At 40.6% G+C, this 19,774-nt stretch overlaps 2 protein-coding genes across 5 annotated transcripts in view; one reads left to right on the top strand and one right to left on the bottom strand.

Annotated features, from left to right (window-relative positions):
* Positions 1-226: 226 nt before the first annotated feature.
* Positions 227-17,107, top strand: ctnnb1 (catenin beta 1). 3 transcript variants are annotated; one of them, XM_039654842.2, is made up of 17 exons: positions 227-376; positions 7,478-7,522; positions 7,621-7,845; positions 8,777-9,030; positions 9,121-9,359; positions 9,571-9,772; positions 10,666-10,810; positions 10,903-11,006; positions 11,111-11,137; positions 11,543-11,881; positions 11,975-12,133; positions 12,294-12,413; positions 12,847-12,997; positions 14,732-14,853; positions 15,129-15,189; positions 15,925-16,150; positions 16,341-17,107. In XM_039654842.2, exons 2-16 carry the CDS (start codon positions 7,510-7,512, stop codon positions 16,131-16,133), a joined length of 2,370 nt encoding a protein of 789 aa, XP_039510776.1. In that variant the 5' UTR covers positions 227-376; positions 7,478-7,509; the 3' UTR covers positions 16,134-16,150; positions 16,341-17,107. The 3 variants fall into 3 exon arrangements, with proteins under 3 accessions (XP_039510776.1, XP_039510777.1, XP_088973645.1); XM_089117519.1 differs by lacking the exon at positions 227-376 and adding an exon at positions 4,023-4,043; XM_039654843.2 differs by lacking the exon at positions 11,111-11,137.
* Positions 17,006-19,774, bottom strand: part of ulk4 (unc-51 like kinase 4) — a 256,347-nt gene continuing 253,578 nt past the window's right edge. For both annotated transcript variants that reach the window (XM_089117516.1, XM_089117518.1), the window contains exon 37: positions 17,006-17,326. In XM_089117516.1, the coding sequence (XP_088973642.1) occupies positions 17,233-17,326 (94 nt within the window). In that variant the 3' untranslated portion in view covers positions 17,006-17,232. The remainder of the gene's footprint in view (positions 17,327-19,774) is intronic.

The following is a 19,774-nucleotide window of genomic DNA, read 5'->3' as shown; positions in this document are numbered from 1 at the left end:
CGATCTCACATTTTGGTCGGTCAGCGCGCAGCCATAGGCCTATCCAGCACAACTTAATTTTATATCTGTAAATCGGCTTAGGGTATGAAACCCGCTTTTGGTTTCTTTATCATACAAATCCGGCGGCACGGGGTCTAGTTTTCCAGAAGGCGGCAGGATATAGTATGGGTAGGAGTTTTTATAATGGCTCGCACACACATGGAGTGACGCCATCTTTCCCAGTGTGCTGCTGCTGCGCGAGCGCGGAGTCCTCGCGCACACATTCACTCTCAGCAGGAGCTGCGGGTTACTCACTCAAAATTTCTCAACGGATTGTCGCCATTATTCGTGTTTAAGTACTGAAACGCGAAAAGGGAATATACAGCTTTTGATACAGGTAAGTGTTCGCCCATAAAACGTGCTGTTGGTTATTGTATGGAATGTTTGAAGGGAATGTCTCTCCGCAGCTGTGGGGAATGAGGAGATCATCAGCCACTGGATACATTTGCTGCAAAATCACGACCAAATTACACCTAACGTTATATTGACGCAAATAAACGCGGATTTGTTCGACTGTTATTCTGTAGGCGTTTTAATGTATCCGAAAATGTCTATTTGAAGCTCAGAGTAAAGACATTTAGTGCATTTGGTGCTAGCTTGGTTAGCATTTTAGGGCTGGGAAAGTGTTTAGTGGAGACCATGTAAAATCCTTCGACAACTCAACTGGATATTACTAGTCTCCCTTTTACACGACTTAACTAACGTTAATCTGCGAGTTCTCACTGTAAAATGCCTCAACAAAAGTTGGTTTGGTTTGATCGTGATATAAATGCTGTTTGTTTAAAGTCCGTGATGTGGTAACTGTTAGGTTAAAAGTTAGGCTTTTGTTAACTAGTTGTCTTTTTGTTGACTTTTCAAGCTCGTATGTGCGTATTTACTGAACCCGAGATGTTGACTTTATTTGTAACTTAGTGCTACTAAAATCTGGAGGACAGTACGTTTTTAGTAACATTTTCAGCTCCTGGCCAGCTGTATCGCCTTTAGTTATGAACGCTTATGATTTTAGGAAAATCACGCGGTAGTAAACATGACCCATGTCTAAGTTTCTCAGTAAGAAACAAACAAAGGCATTTAAAGTGTTTGTCCGTTGAGAGGAAGTCGAGGAGGAGCTTGAGTGAAACCTGACTCTGCCGGAGCTCGTGCAGATGGGGGTGGGGATCCTCGGCTCTGCGGACCCGTACATCACTCTTCTTCACATTACACCCGTCTGACTACAGCTTTGCTGATATCCAGAGTGTGAAATTATCACATTCCTTCCTGCAGAGGCGTGGACTTATATTTATGTATTTAATGTTTAAGGTTTATTTTTCAACAGAACATATGAAACCGTAGCCGCCCCTGTAAGCGCAGCTGGCAGTACATTTGTTAATGATTCACGTGGCTAAAAACGAAAACCAAACAAATGTGCATTTTCCTCCACTTTTGCCTTGGACTCTAACTTTAGGCAGATACATAGCTTTTCCATAGTCATTAGGCATTCAAGTCTCTTGTTTTTTATTCCTGCTTGTAGGAACTAATCCATGTTTTTCCCCCCTTGACACTTTGTGGTGGTTTGGTAGGTTCTTGAGAATTCACTGGGAAAAATATCTTTTTTGTTTGTACAATTGACTTAATTAAAATGAGCAAAAGCAACACAATAGCTGAATGTTTTATTAAATGTAATTTAATTGTGTATAGTCTACTTAAATATGTCAAATTGAAGGTTACCTAATTTGTGTTGGGACTACATGACTCATTTTGGGGTTTTGCACAGGACTGAATTTGGAGAGGAAATGTTGAAATTCGGCCTATGCACAGTAAAGGCAAACTATAATCAGTTATGTTTGATATTTTAGAGTATCTGTTATTTAATTTAAGGTTTTAGGATGTTTGTGTGATTCACTTTAGTGTTTGTTGCTTCTTTCATTGATCATAGCTGTGCTAATGCCAGTGCAGCGACACAACATCCGTCTGAAATTAGGATTTGGTGTAAACATTTTCCTTAAGAATGTAGAAATTTAGTTAACTAGTTTTTTACTTCGTGCAAAAATATTCAACAGAAAGCATTAGTCATTTTTACTTGCTTATTTTACCACAAAACAATCATATTAATTGGATTCTATCCGAGTTAATAAATAGCCTGTTATAGCATCAGCATGGCAGTCGTGTGCATTAAGCACTTTCAGAATACTTTTAAGTTTCCTTTATATGTGGAGTAAGTGTTTGTCTGATAGCCACAATGTTCTCCCACTGTTTTCTTTGAGTGTTTATGCCTGAACTCTCCAAATAGAAGTGTCTGGGGTAGTCCTTTAGCCTGTGCAGAGAGGCAATAGTGTGTTTTTGACTAAAGTTGGAATACATTGAGCCAATCTGTATTCTACATGTGCGCAGGCTCGGGCTGTTACAGCATCTCTCATCACAGTTGACACATTGGGAGCAGACGTGTAGTATAGGATGTTCCTGTGAGCTAGCAACTAAGATCTTTTGAAATTCTGCACACAATAGGAAGATTTCAGAAATCGAATGCAGGTGTTGAAATCGCTATCTAAGCTGGATGCCCCTGGTCACAACGGGCACTTAGCCCAAGCCATTTGGGTGGTATTTAGATTCACATGCTGTTTGAATGCCAAGGATTACAAACAAATGCCCCAGTCTTCTCAAGCCTCCTCATGTTTCTTTGGAGAAGCCCATGGTGGAGTGTGGAATGGGCACAGGGTTTGGGAGAACTTTTGCTGTTTGTTTTGCCTTTTTTTTTTATAGCTGATCTGTTTTAGTACCATATGCCAGATAATTTTACTATAGACCAGGTGCACTCATGTGCGTGTGAATTATAAGTGCGTTTTAAATAAACGCTTTTTTTTTCAAACTGCATTCTGGTTTTGGCTTCACACTTATTTCAATGACAAGTTTCATGTGGACTTAATTGGGGATGTAGGAAGGAACTAATAACAGTTTGGTCCAGGCCATTGTCTTGTGATGCAGACGTTAGCTTTTCCTCACAATGCTGACTCTGAAATTCTATGTATGTGTAACATAGATTTCAGATTCAAGCTTTGAGTAATGAGTGCTAATTTGTTGCTCATTGTTAGTGTTCTCTCTGGTAGATCTCCATGCAGACTATGCATCTTTCCTCCCCTCCTCCCATTTTTTCGTGTGGCCAAGTCCACCCAAGTTCCACCCAGTAGAGGTACCAAAACATTCAGATTGGTTTCAGATGTGCATGCTGGCCCAGCAGTGAAAATCACACGGATGTGGTTATTATGGTTGGGATTCTTCATACCCAAGCCAGTCTATCTGTGTACAGTAATAAAGAAACTAGTGAAGTTCAGCTAGAGTAAAATTCAGAAGAGCTCACCCAGATGCTTTTCTCTTTGTCATTGTATTATCACACTGCCCATTCCCCTGATTGTATAACCCTGCAATTGAGCTCTGGAAAGGGTTGAGTCAGTTTGATCATCTAAATATATCCAGCATGACTTCATGAGTGACACAGACTAGACCTGTAGTGGTTTGTTGGGAGGTATTACCATACATGTCAATTGCCTGTGAGCTAGAGGACTGATTAAGTGTAGCTTGTGTGTGGGATTTCTTGGAGGCAGTGGCTCAGTTGGCACCTCACGTTGCGTGCGAAAGCGAGCTGTAATACCACAGGGGGTTTAAAGCCTGAATGCTGCTGGGTTTATCTCTCCAATTGACTCCAGATGTTGTGAGCCACAGACCAAGCGACTGGCTGACTGCTGTGAAACTCTCAGCAGCCCCAGGCGGAGTGCCACAGCAGCACTGTTTTACACATCCCCTTATCAAACACGCTTTCCATGCTCTGCATTCAGAATACTGAAAGCTCTGCCTCCTAGAGGAGCTGTCCTCGTTATTGCCGCATATATATATAACAAGAGCTGACCATGTCATTTTGACGCCGTCCAACGTGGAGCTGCACAGGATTGAGAGATTTTTGTTTTCTTTGGTGTCAGTTCCATTTTTCTCGTGGGCCGGGGGTTTGTTTTGGCACCCCTGTGTTGGTCCAGGTGAGATTTCCATTCGCAAAACTAAAGCATTCAAAACACCGCCTGCTTTTGGTTTTACTGTTGAGCTGAGCTATAGTTTGAGTTTGTTATGGTGATGCAAAATAGATACTTAAAATGTTTCATAATTTTACAAATTCAATAATTAGCTGTTTGATCACTGGCCTGTTTTTATAACAACCTTTTAATATAGGCTAATTGTTCATTGTTAACTGTGGCTGTAATAACTTATGAAATATTTCATTCAAATATTTTGGTTTATTCAAACAAACTTTAAAGAAATCACTAACAGGTTAATTAAAAGTCATACTGTTTATTTCAATTTGCCTTCTATTGTTAATTTGCGATTTGCCTTGAGCTAATTTATATAATGCATCATGATTCTGGATTCTGCATCGATGCATAAAAACAAAAAAAATCGATTTTTAAAAATGTGATTTAAATAGGACTAATACATATTAATGTGCTGTTTTATTGTAAAAGTAGGCTACTCTTGTCAGAAATAAATCAGATTTGCATTTGTCCATTGGAAGCAAAGCAGTTGTCTGTTTCAGTTTTTACAAAAATTACATACATGAATGTGAAAAGGGGCAGGACATGCTTGATTTGAAACAGAATCAAGCGCAGTAAGCCACGGAAATTCTCAATGCGTTACTCGCGCTGACACACACCTGAAGCATGCACACAAAGATGCCTCAGCATGCAATCTTTTCAGTTCTCTTTAGCAGCAATTCACACTTTAACGGTCAGATGAACAGAATTAATTTTAAATATATGCCTTGGAAAGTGTTCACCTAAACATTGTTGATTATGTCTAAAAGTTAATCGTAAACAGTTGGCGTAAAAGTCCAATTTGTAACATGTTAGATCCTTGCATTGACTTAATATAATCAACCTGCTGCTGTCTCAATGTTAATCAAGCAGCAAAAAAAGTAGAGAACATTCCTAAGAATACAGCACTTGTCCAATCAGGTAAGTGACACCATCTTCCGCCAACACTCTTGAGTGTCATTTACGCTGACCCAGGGCGATCGGGCAGTCCTTGTTTTTGAGCCGTGCTGTATACAATAAAGTATGCATGTATGCATATCGAGAATAGTTTTATTCTCGAATCTTTACCCTCTGAATTGTAATAATGTAATCGTGAGGCAAGTGAAGATTCGTTCCTCTAGATGCGTCACACCACTTTAAAGAGTTACAAAACCACATTTTGTGAGAATTTAATGATAAAACTGAAATATGCTCACAAAAGTCTGCTGAATCACTATTTTTTGCACTAGTGTTTATTTAATGTTATACTCTTTAAATCCCCATTATTTCTGAGTAGTTGAGGTTTAACCATAATAGACTGTGCAACACCAAACACTTCTGTATTCCAGTCTAGCCTTTCTTAACTTAATTCAGCTCCTGAACTTTGAGGCTGCTTTTGAGAGCCAAATCCGGACAATAGTGAATGTGCGCGAGACTAGAGCCGAATGCACTGGAAAGTTGCTTTTCTCTGAATAATTGCCAAGTCCTTGCTGCGTCATAAAGCTAAACCTCCTGCGGTGTTGTTCGACATACTAACAGCTCTTGAACTAGAACAGCAAAATGTTGATGAGAGCTTGCTGAAACGTTCTTCCGAGTGACCTTTTCACATGCTGCAACATGTTTGTGTTTTGTAAGAGTTGTTTTACTGAGAGGAACAGTATGTTTTGCTAACCAACACAATAGAGAGGCATATAGGCAGCCAGTTTGAGTCTCAAGGCTACATGTGAATGTTGGATGTCTCGGAGAGGGGTTGCATTCTGCTTGCTGACTTGGAGAGTGTTGTTGTATCTGAATAAAGGAGGTGGGCTTGCGGCTTGTGTTATGGTAATTCAGGAGGAGGCCTCACAAAAGGGAAGGAGACTGGGGCCCCCCGGACTGAGACACTGAATTCAGTATCGTTTCAGTAGGTGTTAACTGCCGGCGTTGATGGGCACGAATGTCATGTGCATATTGACGCTGTTTTGACGGTGGGGTTTCTGGCTGAGCACATTATTGGAGGTCATATAAACCTTAAGCACCTCTTTTGCTTGTGAATGGCTTAGAGGAGGAGGTGGAGGTGGATGTTTGGAGTGACTAATAGTTCAAGCTTTATTATCATGCTTGTGATGGCATGACTTTGTAAAATGCCAAATATGTATTTGCATGTGGGTATTTTTTGCCAGAAATGTCATTTGTGACTTCTGATATTCAGCACTAGGTTTAACCAGAAAATTACATCTGTCTTGAAATGCATAGAAAAAATTTCTTTCTTTGAACCACCTTCAGTGCAAAAATAATGGTTTAATTTGCAATATCTGCAGTGATGGCAGGACTTTTTGCTGATAAAAAAGAAAATAACATTTTTCTCAACATTTTAATATTGTCACTGTATCAACAAAACCTCGTTGTCAGCTCGGTAACGTTACCTTGATGTAATTTATATTGTTTTATATACGTCACATAATAACTTTGTTACTAAGTCTTGACCACTTTTTTTTGTGGCTGGTAAATTTACAGTTCTGAAATATACATGGAGAATAGGGGTGTAACGATTCCCTAATGTCACGATTCGATACATATCACGATACAATATTATTGTGATACTCGCAAAAACGGATTCTGATTTTGTTTCTGATGTAATAAAAGGTTAACAAAAAATGTACTGTTGATTAAAATGCTAACTTTGAAATTACTGGGTGTGTGTGTAAATGAATAGGCTTGGACTTGGTGCTTGTAACCCAAGGACGATGGTGACACCAGAATAACAATATTCAGAATTATTTAGTCGAATATGCATGATCTGAGTAAAATAAATTTAGATAAATACCAAAATATGAAAGTAAATACCAATTTTTACTGGTAACATAAGATATTTGGAATTCTTAGGACCCACAAATATTCCCCCATTGCATTATTATACATTATAAACAACATTATATATAGTAGTTCAAGTATTACTGACACACTGACATCTCTCACTGTCATTTTTATTTTGGGGGAACTATCCACGATACATATTGGTGCATTTTTGTATTGTGATATATTGTGGCACGATATATTGTTACACCCCTAATGGAGAAACCGATACAGTAACCCCTAAATTCCTGAATGATCTCTCAAAGCTTTGATTTCCTGTAGCTGTGTTTATTGTTCATAGCCTTTCCGGGGAGTATCGTGAGAGACGTGCAGATAATAAGAGTAGCTGTGTGTGTAGTGCGGCATATCCTGCCTCACTCTTTCATCCCAGCTGCAGTCAGGTTAGGAGGAGACAGAGAGCATTCAGTCTGAACACTGTGGCTTGTGTGTGCTGCATGCTGGACTTCTCTGGAATGTGTTTGAGCCTTGTTTGACTATATGAGAGAGAGAGAGAGAAGAGTGAGTTGGCACTACAAATGTAAAAATGAACCATGTTACTGTGTGTATTTCAGATTAGGAAGCTGTCCTTGGCTGTGAGAGAATCATGGCCACCCAATGTAAGTCCTTCACAACTTGTTACGCCAAAAATATTTTACTATAGAAACATGTTGAAGAGTTAAAATATTTAACTTATTTTGTAATATTTCGTGTGCAGCTGACTTGATGGAGCTGGACATGGCCATGGAGCCGGATCGCAAGGCTGCGGTCAGCCATTGGCAGCAGCAGTCTTACCTGGACTCAGGTATCCACTCTGGCGCCACAACCACTGCCCCGTCCCTGAGCGGCAAGGGCAACCCAGAGGATGAAGATGTGGACAATCAGGTGCTATATGAGTGGGAGCAGGGCTTTAATCAGTCCTTCAACCAGGACCAGGTAGCAGGTATGTGCAGATTCTATTGTTTTATGTTTACATTTTTTCGAAATATCTGAGAAATGATGGAAAGAATATGTTTTGGAAAAAAAAAAATAAAAAAAATAAGGGTTTAGCCCTCAATCGGGTCATGGGGTCTATACGACCCCAATCGACTTTTACTTCATAAAAAATAAGTTCCCTTCATCTCAGTGGAATAAGATTTTGTGACTTTTCATACATTATCTATACTCACAAAAAATCTGGGCTTGATTCGGTTGTTCTGAAGGTATGGAAAAAAATTGTTTACACTTCTGGTCTTCGGGGTCAATATGACCCCACGTTGAAATTAATGGGAAATGTGAAAAAAAAAGCTAAATGTTTTCATCATGTAAAAAAATAAAATAAAATCTGGCATAAATCTGAAAATTTGTATACAGAAATGAAGGCCTTGTACAAGAGCCTAAATGCAATGCATCATTAAAAAATAATATTTCATAAGCAAGCTAATGGTGTAGTTGAGGAATTGTGTGGTATATGGATACAAAAGTACTTTATATATCCAAAAACACAGCATTAATGAATAGATGAGAAGTAAAAAAAAAAAAGATATATTATTTGTATGATTAAAAATGTATATTTTTTGTACAATTACTCAATCAATTGTTGGGGTCGTATACACCCCGAAGCCCAGAAGTGTAAACAGGAAACAAAGACCATTTGAAGGTTATTATAAAGAGTCAAAAATGCACAATTCATTTAAACTATGAACTGCACTCACAGGGGTTATTGTAAGACATGGCACTGAGACAATTGCTTATTGTACTGGCTTGTTTGAATCTTTTCAATGTGGAATTAACAATCACTCGATTATATTCATAGACATAATGGATCTTTTGAAGTCGTTTTGATGAACTGTGCACAAGTCAGTTGCTTAATATAGTACTTTGCTTCTCTGTAGACATTGATGGTCAGTACGCCATGACCAGAGCCCAGAGAGTCCGGGCGGCCATGTTCCCAGAGACTCTAGATGAGGGCATGCAGATACCTTCCACACAGTTCGACACTGCTCACCCCACCAACGTCCAGCGCCTGGCCGAGCCCTCACAGATGCTCAAACACGCCGTGGTCAACCTCATCAACTACCAGGATGATGCAGAGCTGGCCACCCGCGCCATTCCAGAGCTCACCAAACTACTGAATGATGAGGATCAGGTTGGAAGCAAGATAGATCGTCAAATAGAGCCAGTGCTGTGACACTGTGAGTGTGCTAATGGCTTGTTTTTTTTTTTCTTTTTCCATCAGGTGGTGGTTAATAAGGCAGCTGTTATGGTGCATCAGCTCTCTAAGAAGGAGGCCTCTCGTCACGCCATCATGCGATCCCCACAGATGGTGTCAGCCATTGTGAGGACAATGCAGAACACTAGTGATGTAGAAACGGCCCGCTGCACCTCCGGCACCCTACACAACCTTTCCCACCACAGAGAAGGCCTGCTCGCCATCTTCAAATCGGGAGGCATCCCTGCCCTCGTCAAAATGCTTGGGTTGGTTCTCCTTCATGCTCTATTTTTTAAGCAGACATGCATCAACCACAACGCGGATGTATGTCCTTTGAATCTTGTGAATGCGGGAAGTGTGTTGGAGTTCAAGAACCAGCAGGCTGAGTCATACTGAGACCTGCTCTGTTTGCTTAAGCTTGAATCCCATTATTTGTCTCTAGCTTGGTGCTAATTAATTTTGCTGATGTCTCTTCAGCTCCCCGGTGGACTCTGTACTGTTTTATGCCATTACGACTCTACACAACCTGCTACTGCACCAGGAAGGAGCCAAGATGGCCGTCCGCCTGGCCGGAGGCCTGCAGAAAATGGTGGCCTTGTTAAACAAAACAAATGTGAAATTCCTCGCCATCACGACAGACTGCCTTCAGATTCTGGCATACGGAAATCAGGAAAGCAAAGTAAGCAGCGAAAACTTCTCAAAGCTAGGCACATCACAGCAGGGTGCTTGGCCAACTTCACTCGTTCACGGAGGGTTTATTTTTCTTACATCACTCATCATTCTACCTCTGCTATTTTTAGATTTGAAGTGTTCTTTATTTGCACCTTGATTTTGGCCTTCTTGGCATGCAGTGTCTGACTAAATTATTGGGCCACACAATTTGGGCCAAATTTCTTTTTCAAGCATGAAACCATTGAGCTTTTATTTAGGTGGAAAACTGCTTGTTGACAGCCGGTTTCTCATTGCAAGTTGAAAAGATGGTTGTCACATGTTGTGTTCCCAAATGCAGATTGCAATCAGCTTAAAGGGATACTCCACTTTTTTTGAAAATAGGCTCATTTTACAACTCCCCCAGAGTTAAAAAGTTGGGTTTTACCGTTTTCGAATCCATTCAGACGATTTTCGGATATCTAGAAGAATATCAGCAACCAGACAGTTTCTGGTCTCATTGACTTCCATAGTAGGAAAAAAATATATACTATGGAAGTCAATGAGACCAGAAACTGTCTGGTTACTAATATTCTTCTGAATGGATTCGAAAACGGTAAAACCCAACTGTTTAACTCTGGGGGAGTGGTAAAATGAGCCTATTTCCAAAAAAACGTGGAGTATCCCTTTAAACTCATGAGCACATGCATAATGGGGTCTTTGCGATTTGATAATCATACTAAGTTGCATTGTGATTACAGTTTTGTTTTGATTAATCATGCAGCACTACTATATTACTTGTAGTACTGTATTTCTGTTCTGGTGATTTTCCTGTTTTTGTGTATCTTTGGTCATTTATTAACAGTTACACTTGTTTGAGCTGTGCAGTATGGACTGTAAGTAAACATTCAATTTTCTTTTCAGCTCATCATTCTGGCCAGCGGAGGCCCACAGGCCCTGGTCAACATCATGAGGACCTACACCTATGAGAAACTATTGTGGACCACCAGTCGCGTGCTCAAAGTGCTGTCTGTGTGCTCCAGTAACAAACCTGCCATCGTTGAGGCTGGTGAGACCATCTGTCTTCAGTTTATTCCGATATGTTATAGCGGAAAGTTGAGGGTTTCGGATGGTTTGAATAAGCTTCGTCTCTGTTTTCAGGTGGCATGCAAGCACTCGGCCTCCATCTCACAGACCCCAGTCAGCGACTGGTGCAGAACTGCTTGTGGACTTTGAGGAATCTTTCCGACGCCGCCACCAAACAGGTACCGATCCGTCTCGGTCTCTTTCCCTCAGCTCTTTTACGCTGTCTTCTGTTCTTCCTACATGAGCCCTCTCTTTCTGTCTCCCCATTGTTTCCATGGAGAAGACGTCTTTAGCAGAAGTAGATGTGCAGGTAACAGTCATTCCTGCCTTTGTCTGTGATGGGGGTCGGGGGCTGTAGCCAGCTCTGACCCCACACAGTTAGGACATCAGATTGTAAAAGAACCGTGTCGATGGAGCATGAACTGATGCTACATTTGGTTGTAATGCCTGTGCTATGTGTACATTTCACCCAGCTGTTGTTGTGACGTCAGAATTCTTGAATTATCAAAACATTTCCGGAATGATTTTGTGTATTTAACCGTTTACTCACTCATGGTAGGCTTACAACCTCATGTAACGTGTCGTAAGATGTTACGAATGGCTGTGGCTGGTCGTGTGCGGGACTAAAAGAAATCGTGGACTGAGCTTGTCATGGATACAAATTCTGGGTTCTAGAAAGATATGCATCTCAACTCTGGATCCTTCTGATCTACAGGAGGGTATGGAGGGGCTCCTGGGCACCCTGGTCCAGTTGCTCGGCTCAGATGACATCAATGTGGTGACGTGCGCTGCTGGGATCCTGTCCAACCTCACGTGCAACAACTACAAGAACAAGATGATGGTGTGCCAAGTGGGTGGCATCGAGGCCCTCGTGCGCACTGTTCTTCGAGCCGGGGACAGAGAGGACATCACGGAGCCGGCTATCTGCGCTCTCCGTCACCTTACATCCAGACACCAGGATGCAGAGATGGCCCAGAATGCAGTGCGGCTGCACTATGGGCTACCTGTGGTGGTCAAATTGCTCCACCCTCCCTCACATTGGCCTCTCATTAAGGTATGCGAGTAATTTGAGGGCATCACTCCTGACTTTTAGTGTGCCTGAACTGGAGTAAAGAGCACTTTGAACACTCCCTGTATTCTCTCCCAGGCCACCGTCGGGCTGATCCGTAACCTGGCACTGTGCCCTGCCAACCACTCCCCGCTCAGAGAGCAGGGTGCCATTCCTCGCCTGGTGCAGCTTCTGGTCAGGGCCCATCAGGACACTCAGAGACGCACCTCCATGGGTGGAACGCAGCAGCAGTTTGTGGTGAGTCACGGTCACATGATCAGCACTTTAAGGCAGCTGAATTTCATTGTTCTGAAATGAAACCTTTCAGGCCAAGTTATGTTGTGATCCATTTTTACATAAGCGTACTCTTTCTTGCAGAAGAACATGCTGAATGAGGTTCACGTGTGTTGTGTTTCAGGAGGGTGTGCGAATGGAGGAGATTGTGGAGGGCTGCACTGGAGCGCTGCACATTCTAGCCAGAGACATTCACAACAGAATTGTCATCAGAGGACTCAACACTATTCCACTCTTTGTTCAGGTCAGTCGCAGAGAGTCTGTGGTCTTGTCATTGTTCTGTCTATTGCTTTTACTTTCTACTGATCTACCTATCGTTGGTCAATCTGTCTTTTCCATCATTCGTCATGTTTGATTTCATCATTCGTCATCCGTTCTATTGACTGTTTTATTCATTCACTCGTTTGTTCTGTCATTCAATCCACAGCTTGTTCATTCTATGTGTCTATTGATTGTTTGTTTGCTCATTTGTTTAGTCTATCAGTGTCAATCTATCGTTCTGCCTATTGTGCGATCATTCGCAAATTCATTCCACCTCTATTGTTCTATTGTGTAATCAAACTATAACTCTATGTATGGTTCTATTTTAGTGAATTAAGAGCATTTTGGGTGACCCATGTTTTCTGCAAATAAGTTGCATTTCCATTTCTTGAACCGGTTTCATCCCGTCTGTGCAGTTGCTGTATTCTCCTATCGAGAACATCCAGCGTGTGGCTGCAGGCGTGCTGTGTGAGCTGGCTCAGGATAAGGAGGCAGCCGAGGCCATCGAGGCAGAAGGAGCCACCGCTCCCCTCACAGAGCTCCTCCACTCCAGAAACGAGGGCGTTGGTGAGTGTGCCCGAATGCAGAAAGACATCAAATAAACATCATAATGGCAGCAGTGTCACTGCCAACTGATGTCTAAAGTTTTCAGAAACAAGTTAAACTTCCAGAGAAGAGAAAGAGGAGCTAGTGTGAATACGAAATGCTATGCTGCTCTACAAAGCAAAAAGGCAGTAACTACACAGAGTGCAGAACTGAGAAAAATGACTTTAGTTATCCTGTCATCCAGCCCAAGTAGTTGTAGGTAGATTATTGGACATGTGGCTGTTTTGTAACTTTATATTCACTTATTCTTTGTACATATCAATCATCTTATTTAATTAGTTTTACCCCTATTTTGCAGTACTGTATTCTTGCTTTGTATTACTTAACAAAAACGTGGCACCATACCAAGGAAAAAGGCAGGAACTACAGATTCTTCAAAAACTATTTTGTGTAACTGCTAATGTTGCGGATATGTGGTGTAAAAATTTTGTAATCAAAGAGTTTAATGTCTAATTAATTGAAATCATGTATTATGAGTCATTAACTTGAAAAATATGAAAAAATAATTTCACTAATTCTGTTTTTTTTCTGGTAATCAAATGAAGACAAAACACTCATTTCTTTTAATCATATGAAATTAAACAAACTTTTTGTAAAGAAAAACTTGACATATTTAAATTCTACTGTACAACAGTAATATATTTCTGGCGTGCTATCATAGGCTATGTTTACACGGAAACGATTCTGAAGAGAAAACGCAAAAGTGCGTTATCACTTTTTATTCCGCGTTTAGACGAGCATTTTGGGTGGGAAATCCACGTGCATATGGTGACGCAAAAGTGTGTGAAATTCAATGTAGTATGCACTCCAGGCAGCTAGGTGGCGATGTGAAGTACTGCCACACGACAACACCAACTCTTCGCGCCTGCGTACAACCTTCACTGTCAAGCAGACTTTTGCGTTTTTACATGGGAACGAGGCGGTGGAGCGTTTTTAAGATTTCCACTCTGGAGGGTGGTTTCACTTTTTTGCGTTTTTAAAGCCCCAAAAAAACGCCGTCGCCGTGTAAACGAAAGGCACATCCGATAAAATATTTTTACGTTTTCACCCGCAAGCGTTCTCGTGTAAACAGGGCCTGAATGGACCTCTGAGAGGGTGTCCCGCCCTATCGGCTGGCAGTTGTTTATATTGTGATGGCCTAGCCTCTAAAGTTTTGATCTGTCACTGTTACTTACATTCTCCGGGTATTTTCTTTTCAACCCCAGTTCGTCCATCCTCTTTCCCGGGCTTTGTGCCATCTCAAATAAAATTTGTGTTAAGTTAGCAGGATGAAATCGCAAATGTTTAAACCGTCCCGTGAGAATGCCGCAAAATCAGCTGCGTGTGTTCACCATGGAAACGTAAAATCACTGCGCAGCAACACTGTTTTTTTTTTTTTTTAGGTAAAACATAACAGGAATAGAGTAATGGATGTTGCTGTACTCATGCTTTGTTTCACTAGGGCTTTTTGCAGTTACTGTACAAACGTCTGCCATTTTTCTCCAAAAGAACACACATTTGAGATGAGATGTTTTGTCGCATAACAACGGATGCCATTTTTGACCAAAAATGCAGTTATTGCCTTTTTGTTTTGTAGGGCAGTGTGCAGAATTGTTTTCCCAGCTCTGATTTCCACTGGAGCCAGTGGCTGAGGTGAGCAGGGCTGGCTCGAATGTTTTTCTCGGTCACACTAACGTTGCTATCTCTCGCCCACAGCCACGTACGCCGCTGCAGTTCTGTTCCGCATGTCTGAGGATAAGCCCCAGGACTACAAGAAACGACTGTCTGTGGAGCTCACCAGCTCTCTGTTCAGAACTGAGCCCATGACCTGGAACGAGGTAAGGGGGCTCATCTCTGCTAAACCCTGCAATCAGCGCTGGCACACAGCCCTGCTGTAGATTAAGCCCATCAATTCCCAGTACATTACAGAATCTGTTATGACGCATGTGGGTGTTATATTTGAGAGTTTACTGGGCAGGTGATTCTAACAAAGCATTATTGTTTTCATGAGCCTCGAGCACTTTGAAAGCATTTGTGGAACTCATTCAGTCCTGATGTATGCAGAATTAGAGGCTGAGGTGAGCGTTTCTCTCATGGATCTTCTTTCTTGCAGACTGGAGATCTTGGGCTGGACATCGGTGCACAGGGAGAGCCTCTGGGCTACAGACAGGACGGTAGGTTCAGCATTCTCAGAAATGAGATCAGCTCTCAGCATCTGAGTGTGATGCGCACTAATCCACTGCTTCATCAGCCTTCACCCACCAAACCTAAGCCCAACACACCTGGCACTTTCCATCAAGAGGGGACTAAATAGGGCCTGAAACTCTTAAAAAAAAAAAAAAGAAAAAAAAAGGAAGCCTCATGTTCCAAATCTGTCACTCCTCACAATATGAAATGTTAGGCATAATGTTAGGAACGGGCAGCCTCTGTCACTATTCACTTTCATTACTTTATGTAATGAGCGAATAGTCATTTAGACTAACATTTTCTTTTGTGGTTCATGGAAAAGTCAATCATATAAGTTTGGAACAACCCAAGGCTGAATAAATTTACTTTTTTCCTTTGGAAATATTCACCCCACATGTGATTTCCACAAATTATCAGAAAAAAAAAGACTTAAATTCAGGCTTTTTGACAATTTGATTGGATACAATTGAATTGGATTGAGGCTGGGCAAGACAAAATCATGCCCAAGTCATTTTCATTATGGATAATAAAACATCTAATAGCTCTGAAGTGGGGCACCAAAGTGTACAGTATTCATGGAGGATGCCAAGAGTTGAGTCTGGTCTTGTGGGTCTGAGGTTGTGCTATTGTAAGCTGCCTGTTTAATATGCTTCCTCTAACGTACGTGTGTGTGTGTGTGTGTGTGCTCCCTCCACTTCCCATCCACTCCCCTCGTCCTCCAGACCCAAGCTACCGCTCCTTCCATTCCGGAGGTTACGGGCAGGACGCCATGGGCATGGATCCCATGATGGAGCACGAGATGGGCGGGCACCACCCCGGCCCCGATTACCCCGTAGACGGCCTTCCCGACCTCGGCCACGCCCAGGACCTGATCGACGGCCTCCCGCCGGGCGACAGCAATCAGCTGGCCTGGTTCGATACCGATCTGTAAATACAATGACTTTTTAGGTGAGGCACCAAGACGCCCGATCGGCGAAGGGCCGGTTGTTTGATCTGTGCTGACCGCACCGTGTGTGGCTGGAGTAAAGCACGCCGGTGGCAGAACTAATCTGAGCTGCGTCTGAATTGATTACAGTCCTGTGTGTGTGCGTTTAATGGGATTCTAATCTGTCTGTCCCCTCTTTTCTCTCTGCTGCAGCTGTGTCGTCTGATCCGAATGAACCTGCATTGTGATTTTGGCCTGTAGAGTTGCTGAGCGGGCTCAAGAGAGTGGGCTAGTTTCTCTGAAAGTGCCTGACACACTAATACAAGCTGAGTTTCCTATGGGAACACACGGAAGTAAAACTTTTGTTCTGGTCTTAGTCGGTCAGAATTTGGTGTGATTGACAGAAGAAAAGCCCAAAAAGCAAATCCTAAGATGGAGTTTTCGACCTTAGCCTTGCCTGTACTTTTTATTACTTTTTATTTTTCAAAGGATATTTCAGTCTGTAATGGTACTTATCTAGCTTGCTTTATGATACTCGTCTTTTATTTTGCAGAACTTTGTATTCCTTTCGACTGACTGTCTTTCTCTCTCATAGTGTTGAGTTCTAGTGGTAATGATCCATTCAAGATTTTATCGAGTTTATGGTGTAGAACACTAATTAATCAGTTCAATTGTATTCTTATCAAATGTAACATTGTGTAGCTTTTGTATAAAACCAAGAATTGGAGAAGTCCAAATATCAGTTCTCTTGCTTTAATGAAATCACGTATGTTCCAAAGGGTTTGTAATCAGTTGGGGCCAGTTTTGCTTTTTTTTTTTCTTTCTTTTTTTCATTTTTTTTTTTTTTCCTTGTCTTGATCTATTTTTTTGATGGTAGCTTTAGAAAGGTTTTGAAAAGAACCCCTAATTATTGTAGCCTGCAATTGTTGGTTGGAGACTTGGTTATGACCTGGCTAAACAATAAAATGGACTAAATTTAATTTTTGTGAACATTTTTATTTTTGAAAAAATCTAAACTGTTACATTTCGTTGTAGAATTACATAGTAAGTTAAAAAGTGTTCAGTAGTCTGTTGCGAAAATATAATTTACAAGTCTATACGCACATTAAATAGCAGGAGAGGACCTCAATTCTGCCTGGGACCCGATGGACTTCAGAATGTCTGCAGCTACTGATCCCACTGTCATGTCCGATTGAGACCTGGAAAAGAGAAATGAGTGATTTCATTACCATACACATGCTTTCCAAATAAGGTCAGGCAATGTGTGAGAAATCCATTCACATACAGCAAGTGCAATAATTTGGTGTGCTGAAAATGACTTTGGCCTGTCAGGTATGCACACTGTCCTGATGAGCAGCAGACAAACCTCAAGCACACACTCATCCATGTCGTATTTTTGATATTGTAGAAATAACCTGTTGCTGAGACAATCTTCGAGTCTTCTATTGTGCATCAGTAGTCTTGCTATGAGCTGAGGAACTACATCTTATGATTGGCAGTTGATATACTTTTAGTCTCTAATATATATTAGATTAGATATCAGAATAGAACTGGATTATTCATGGTATGTACATGCATTAAGCATGTAGTGCATTAGCTTATAGTCAAAAGTTATTCACAATGGTTGTTTACTTCATGAATATGATAATTAGAGAGCAGTGCCAAATGCAGACCTGCTTAAATAAGATAACAGCGCTGTCCACATATATTATTGATGCGCACACTGGGAATTTCACCCTGAATGAATTACTAATTTAAAAACTTTCACAATTCTCCAAATTAAAACAGATGATGTAAGCTGAGCTAATTCAATTATTTTAAATGACTCCATTGAGCAGAACTTATTAGTCAAGTAGGTATTTTTCTGAGTTGTATTCATTGTTTGCCTCGGTATACCTTAAAGGGACAGTTCGTTTCACAGAGTCATTTTCTCTCTCTCAAGTTGTTCCAAGCCTAGATAAGTTTCTTTCTTAGATAATAAAAAATGAAATGTTGATAACCATACAGTTGATAGTAGCCATGGACTTCCATAATAGGAAAAACAAAATACTATGGAAGTCAATGGCTACTGTCAACTGTCTGGTTACCAACAGTCTAAAATATCATTCTTTGTGTTTGAACAACTTAAGTAAAACTAACACAAGTCTTAGTGTTGCACATGCATGTTGTTCTAACAGTCTAGTAAACATGAAACCCACTCACAAGCCCTTTTACCAATATAATGTTCAGAAAAAAAACTAAAAACGTAATATACATATTTTCGAGAGAGACGAGCAATTTGGTTTGAAATTGCCTGCATCATGAAGCATTTGTTCTATATTAGAGAGGCATAACTGGACCAACCAGTCCCAAGTTGGTTGTTCTCAAATGTCTGAGCAAAGTCTGTCGACAAAGTGGATCATTATCATTTCCTCCTAGAACTGTCTTACACAGTCGTAAAATATTGCATTCATTTCACAGTTACTCTTCAAATTAATGTAGAAAAAAAACAGCATATTGGGAGGGTGGTCAGTATCGCTGATACTAACACTGGCATGAAAACATTATTCGATATCACAGTATAACTGAAAGCTATCTAGACTTTAAAAAAAGTAAAAACTTTTGATTTAAGTGAACTTATAACAATCTTCACCCATAATAAACGTCATATTTACCTGTGCCCTTCCTGTCTGACAGGTAGGGAATATACCGAAATTGAATAAAGTTATCAAACACTTCACAGTCTTAACAGCATAAATTACATCTAGATTAATCCTCATCAAAGCTAAAATTTTTAAGGTTAGCTTTGTTCTGTGATTAATGTTAACAGACATCACAGCAACTGGTTTATTAGGCTGCTGTCACTTTAAGATCCGCACACATGACGTGGATCTGATGCGCATCTCATTTTCTCACAACTCTTCGTTTAAGACGTTATTTAACTAAGACGGTTCTAATGAGAATACTCGACAAAGAGGGCATTTTGGCATCATTTTGTGTGTTATTGTTAGTTCAAGCGTGAAAGAGAACTGTCTGTGCACACGATACTGGCGCCTGTCTTTCTGTGCGTCGTGTGTGTCATAGACAGGACATTCACAGACAGAACATTTTCATTTGTCTTGTCACGCTTGAATAATTTAAAGGCATTTTCATGAATAAGAGCATGATCATATGATGTAACGCTAGTCAAAGAATGACAGAAAAAAAAACCCAGATACTGTGTTAATTGCGATATATATACACACTGTAAAAAATGTTGCAGCCTTATATTTTTAAGTACATTCAACTTGGATATTCGAGGCATTTCAACATAAAATGCATTAAATAGACTTTTTAAAATTAGTTGAATATCTTAGTTGAGTGTTACCTCTAAAAAAAGTAGAAAATTGCTTAACTTATTTTGACGAGTTAAAGCAATGTAAAAACGTGTTGTTGTAACTTATTGATTATATACTTTTTTTTACAGTATATATATATACATATAAAGTAGGCCTATAAATAATTAGATTATTAATACTTAGTAGTATTATTTTAACACTTAACTTAGGAGAACATCTGTTCCTTGGAAAGAAAAGTAAAGGCCAAGTCTTGCACAAACTGTTCACATCAAAACCAATGTATACTTTGGGCTTTTTACTGTGACCCAGATTTTTGCTTACTTTTAAGGA

Source organism: Pimephales promelas, chromosome 12 (genome assembly GCF_988280905.1).
Source record: "Pimephales promelas chromosome 12, fPimPro1.hap1.1, whole genome shotgun sequence".
In the NCBI taxonomy this organism is placed as follows: Eukaryota; Metazoa; Chordata; class Actinopteri; order Cypriniformes; family Leuciscidae; genus Pimephales; species Pimephales promelas.
The sequence above is the reverse complement of the archived record's forward strand: the minus strand, read 5'-3'. Positions and strand labels throughout refer to the sequence as shown.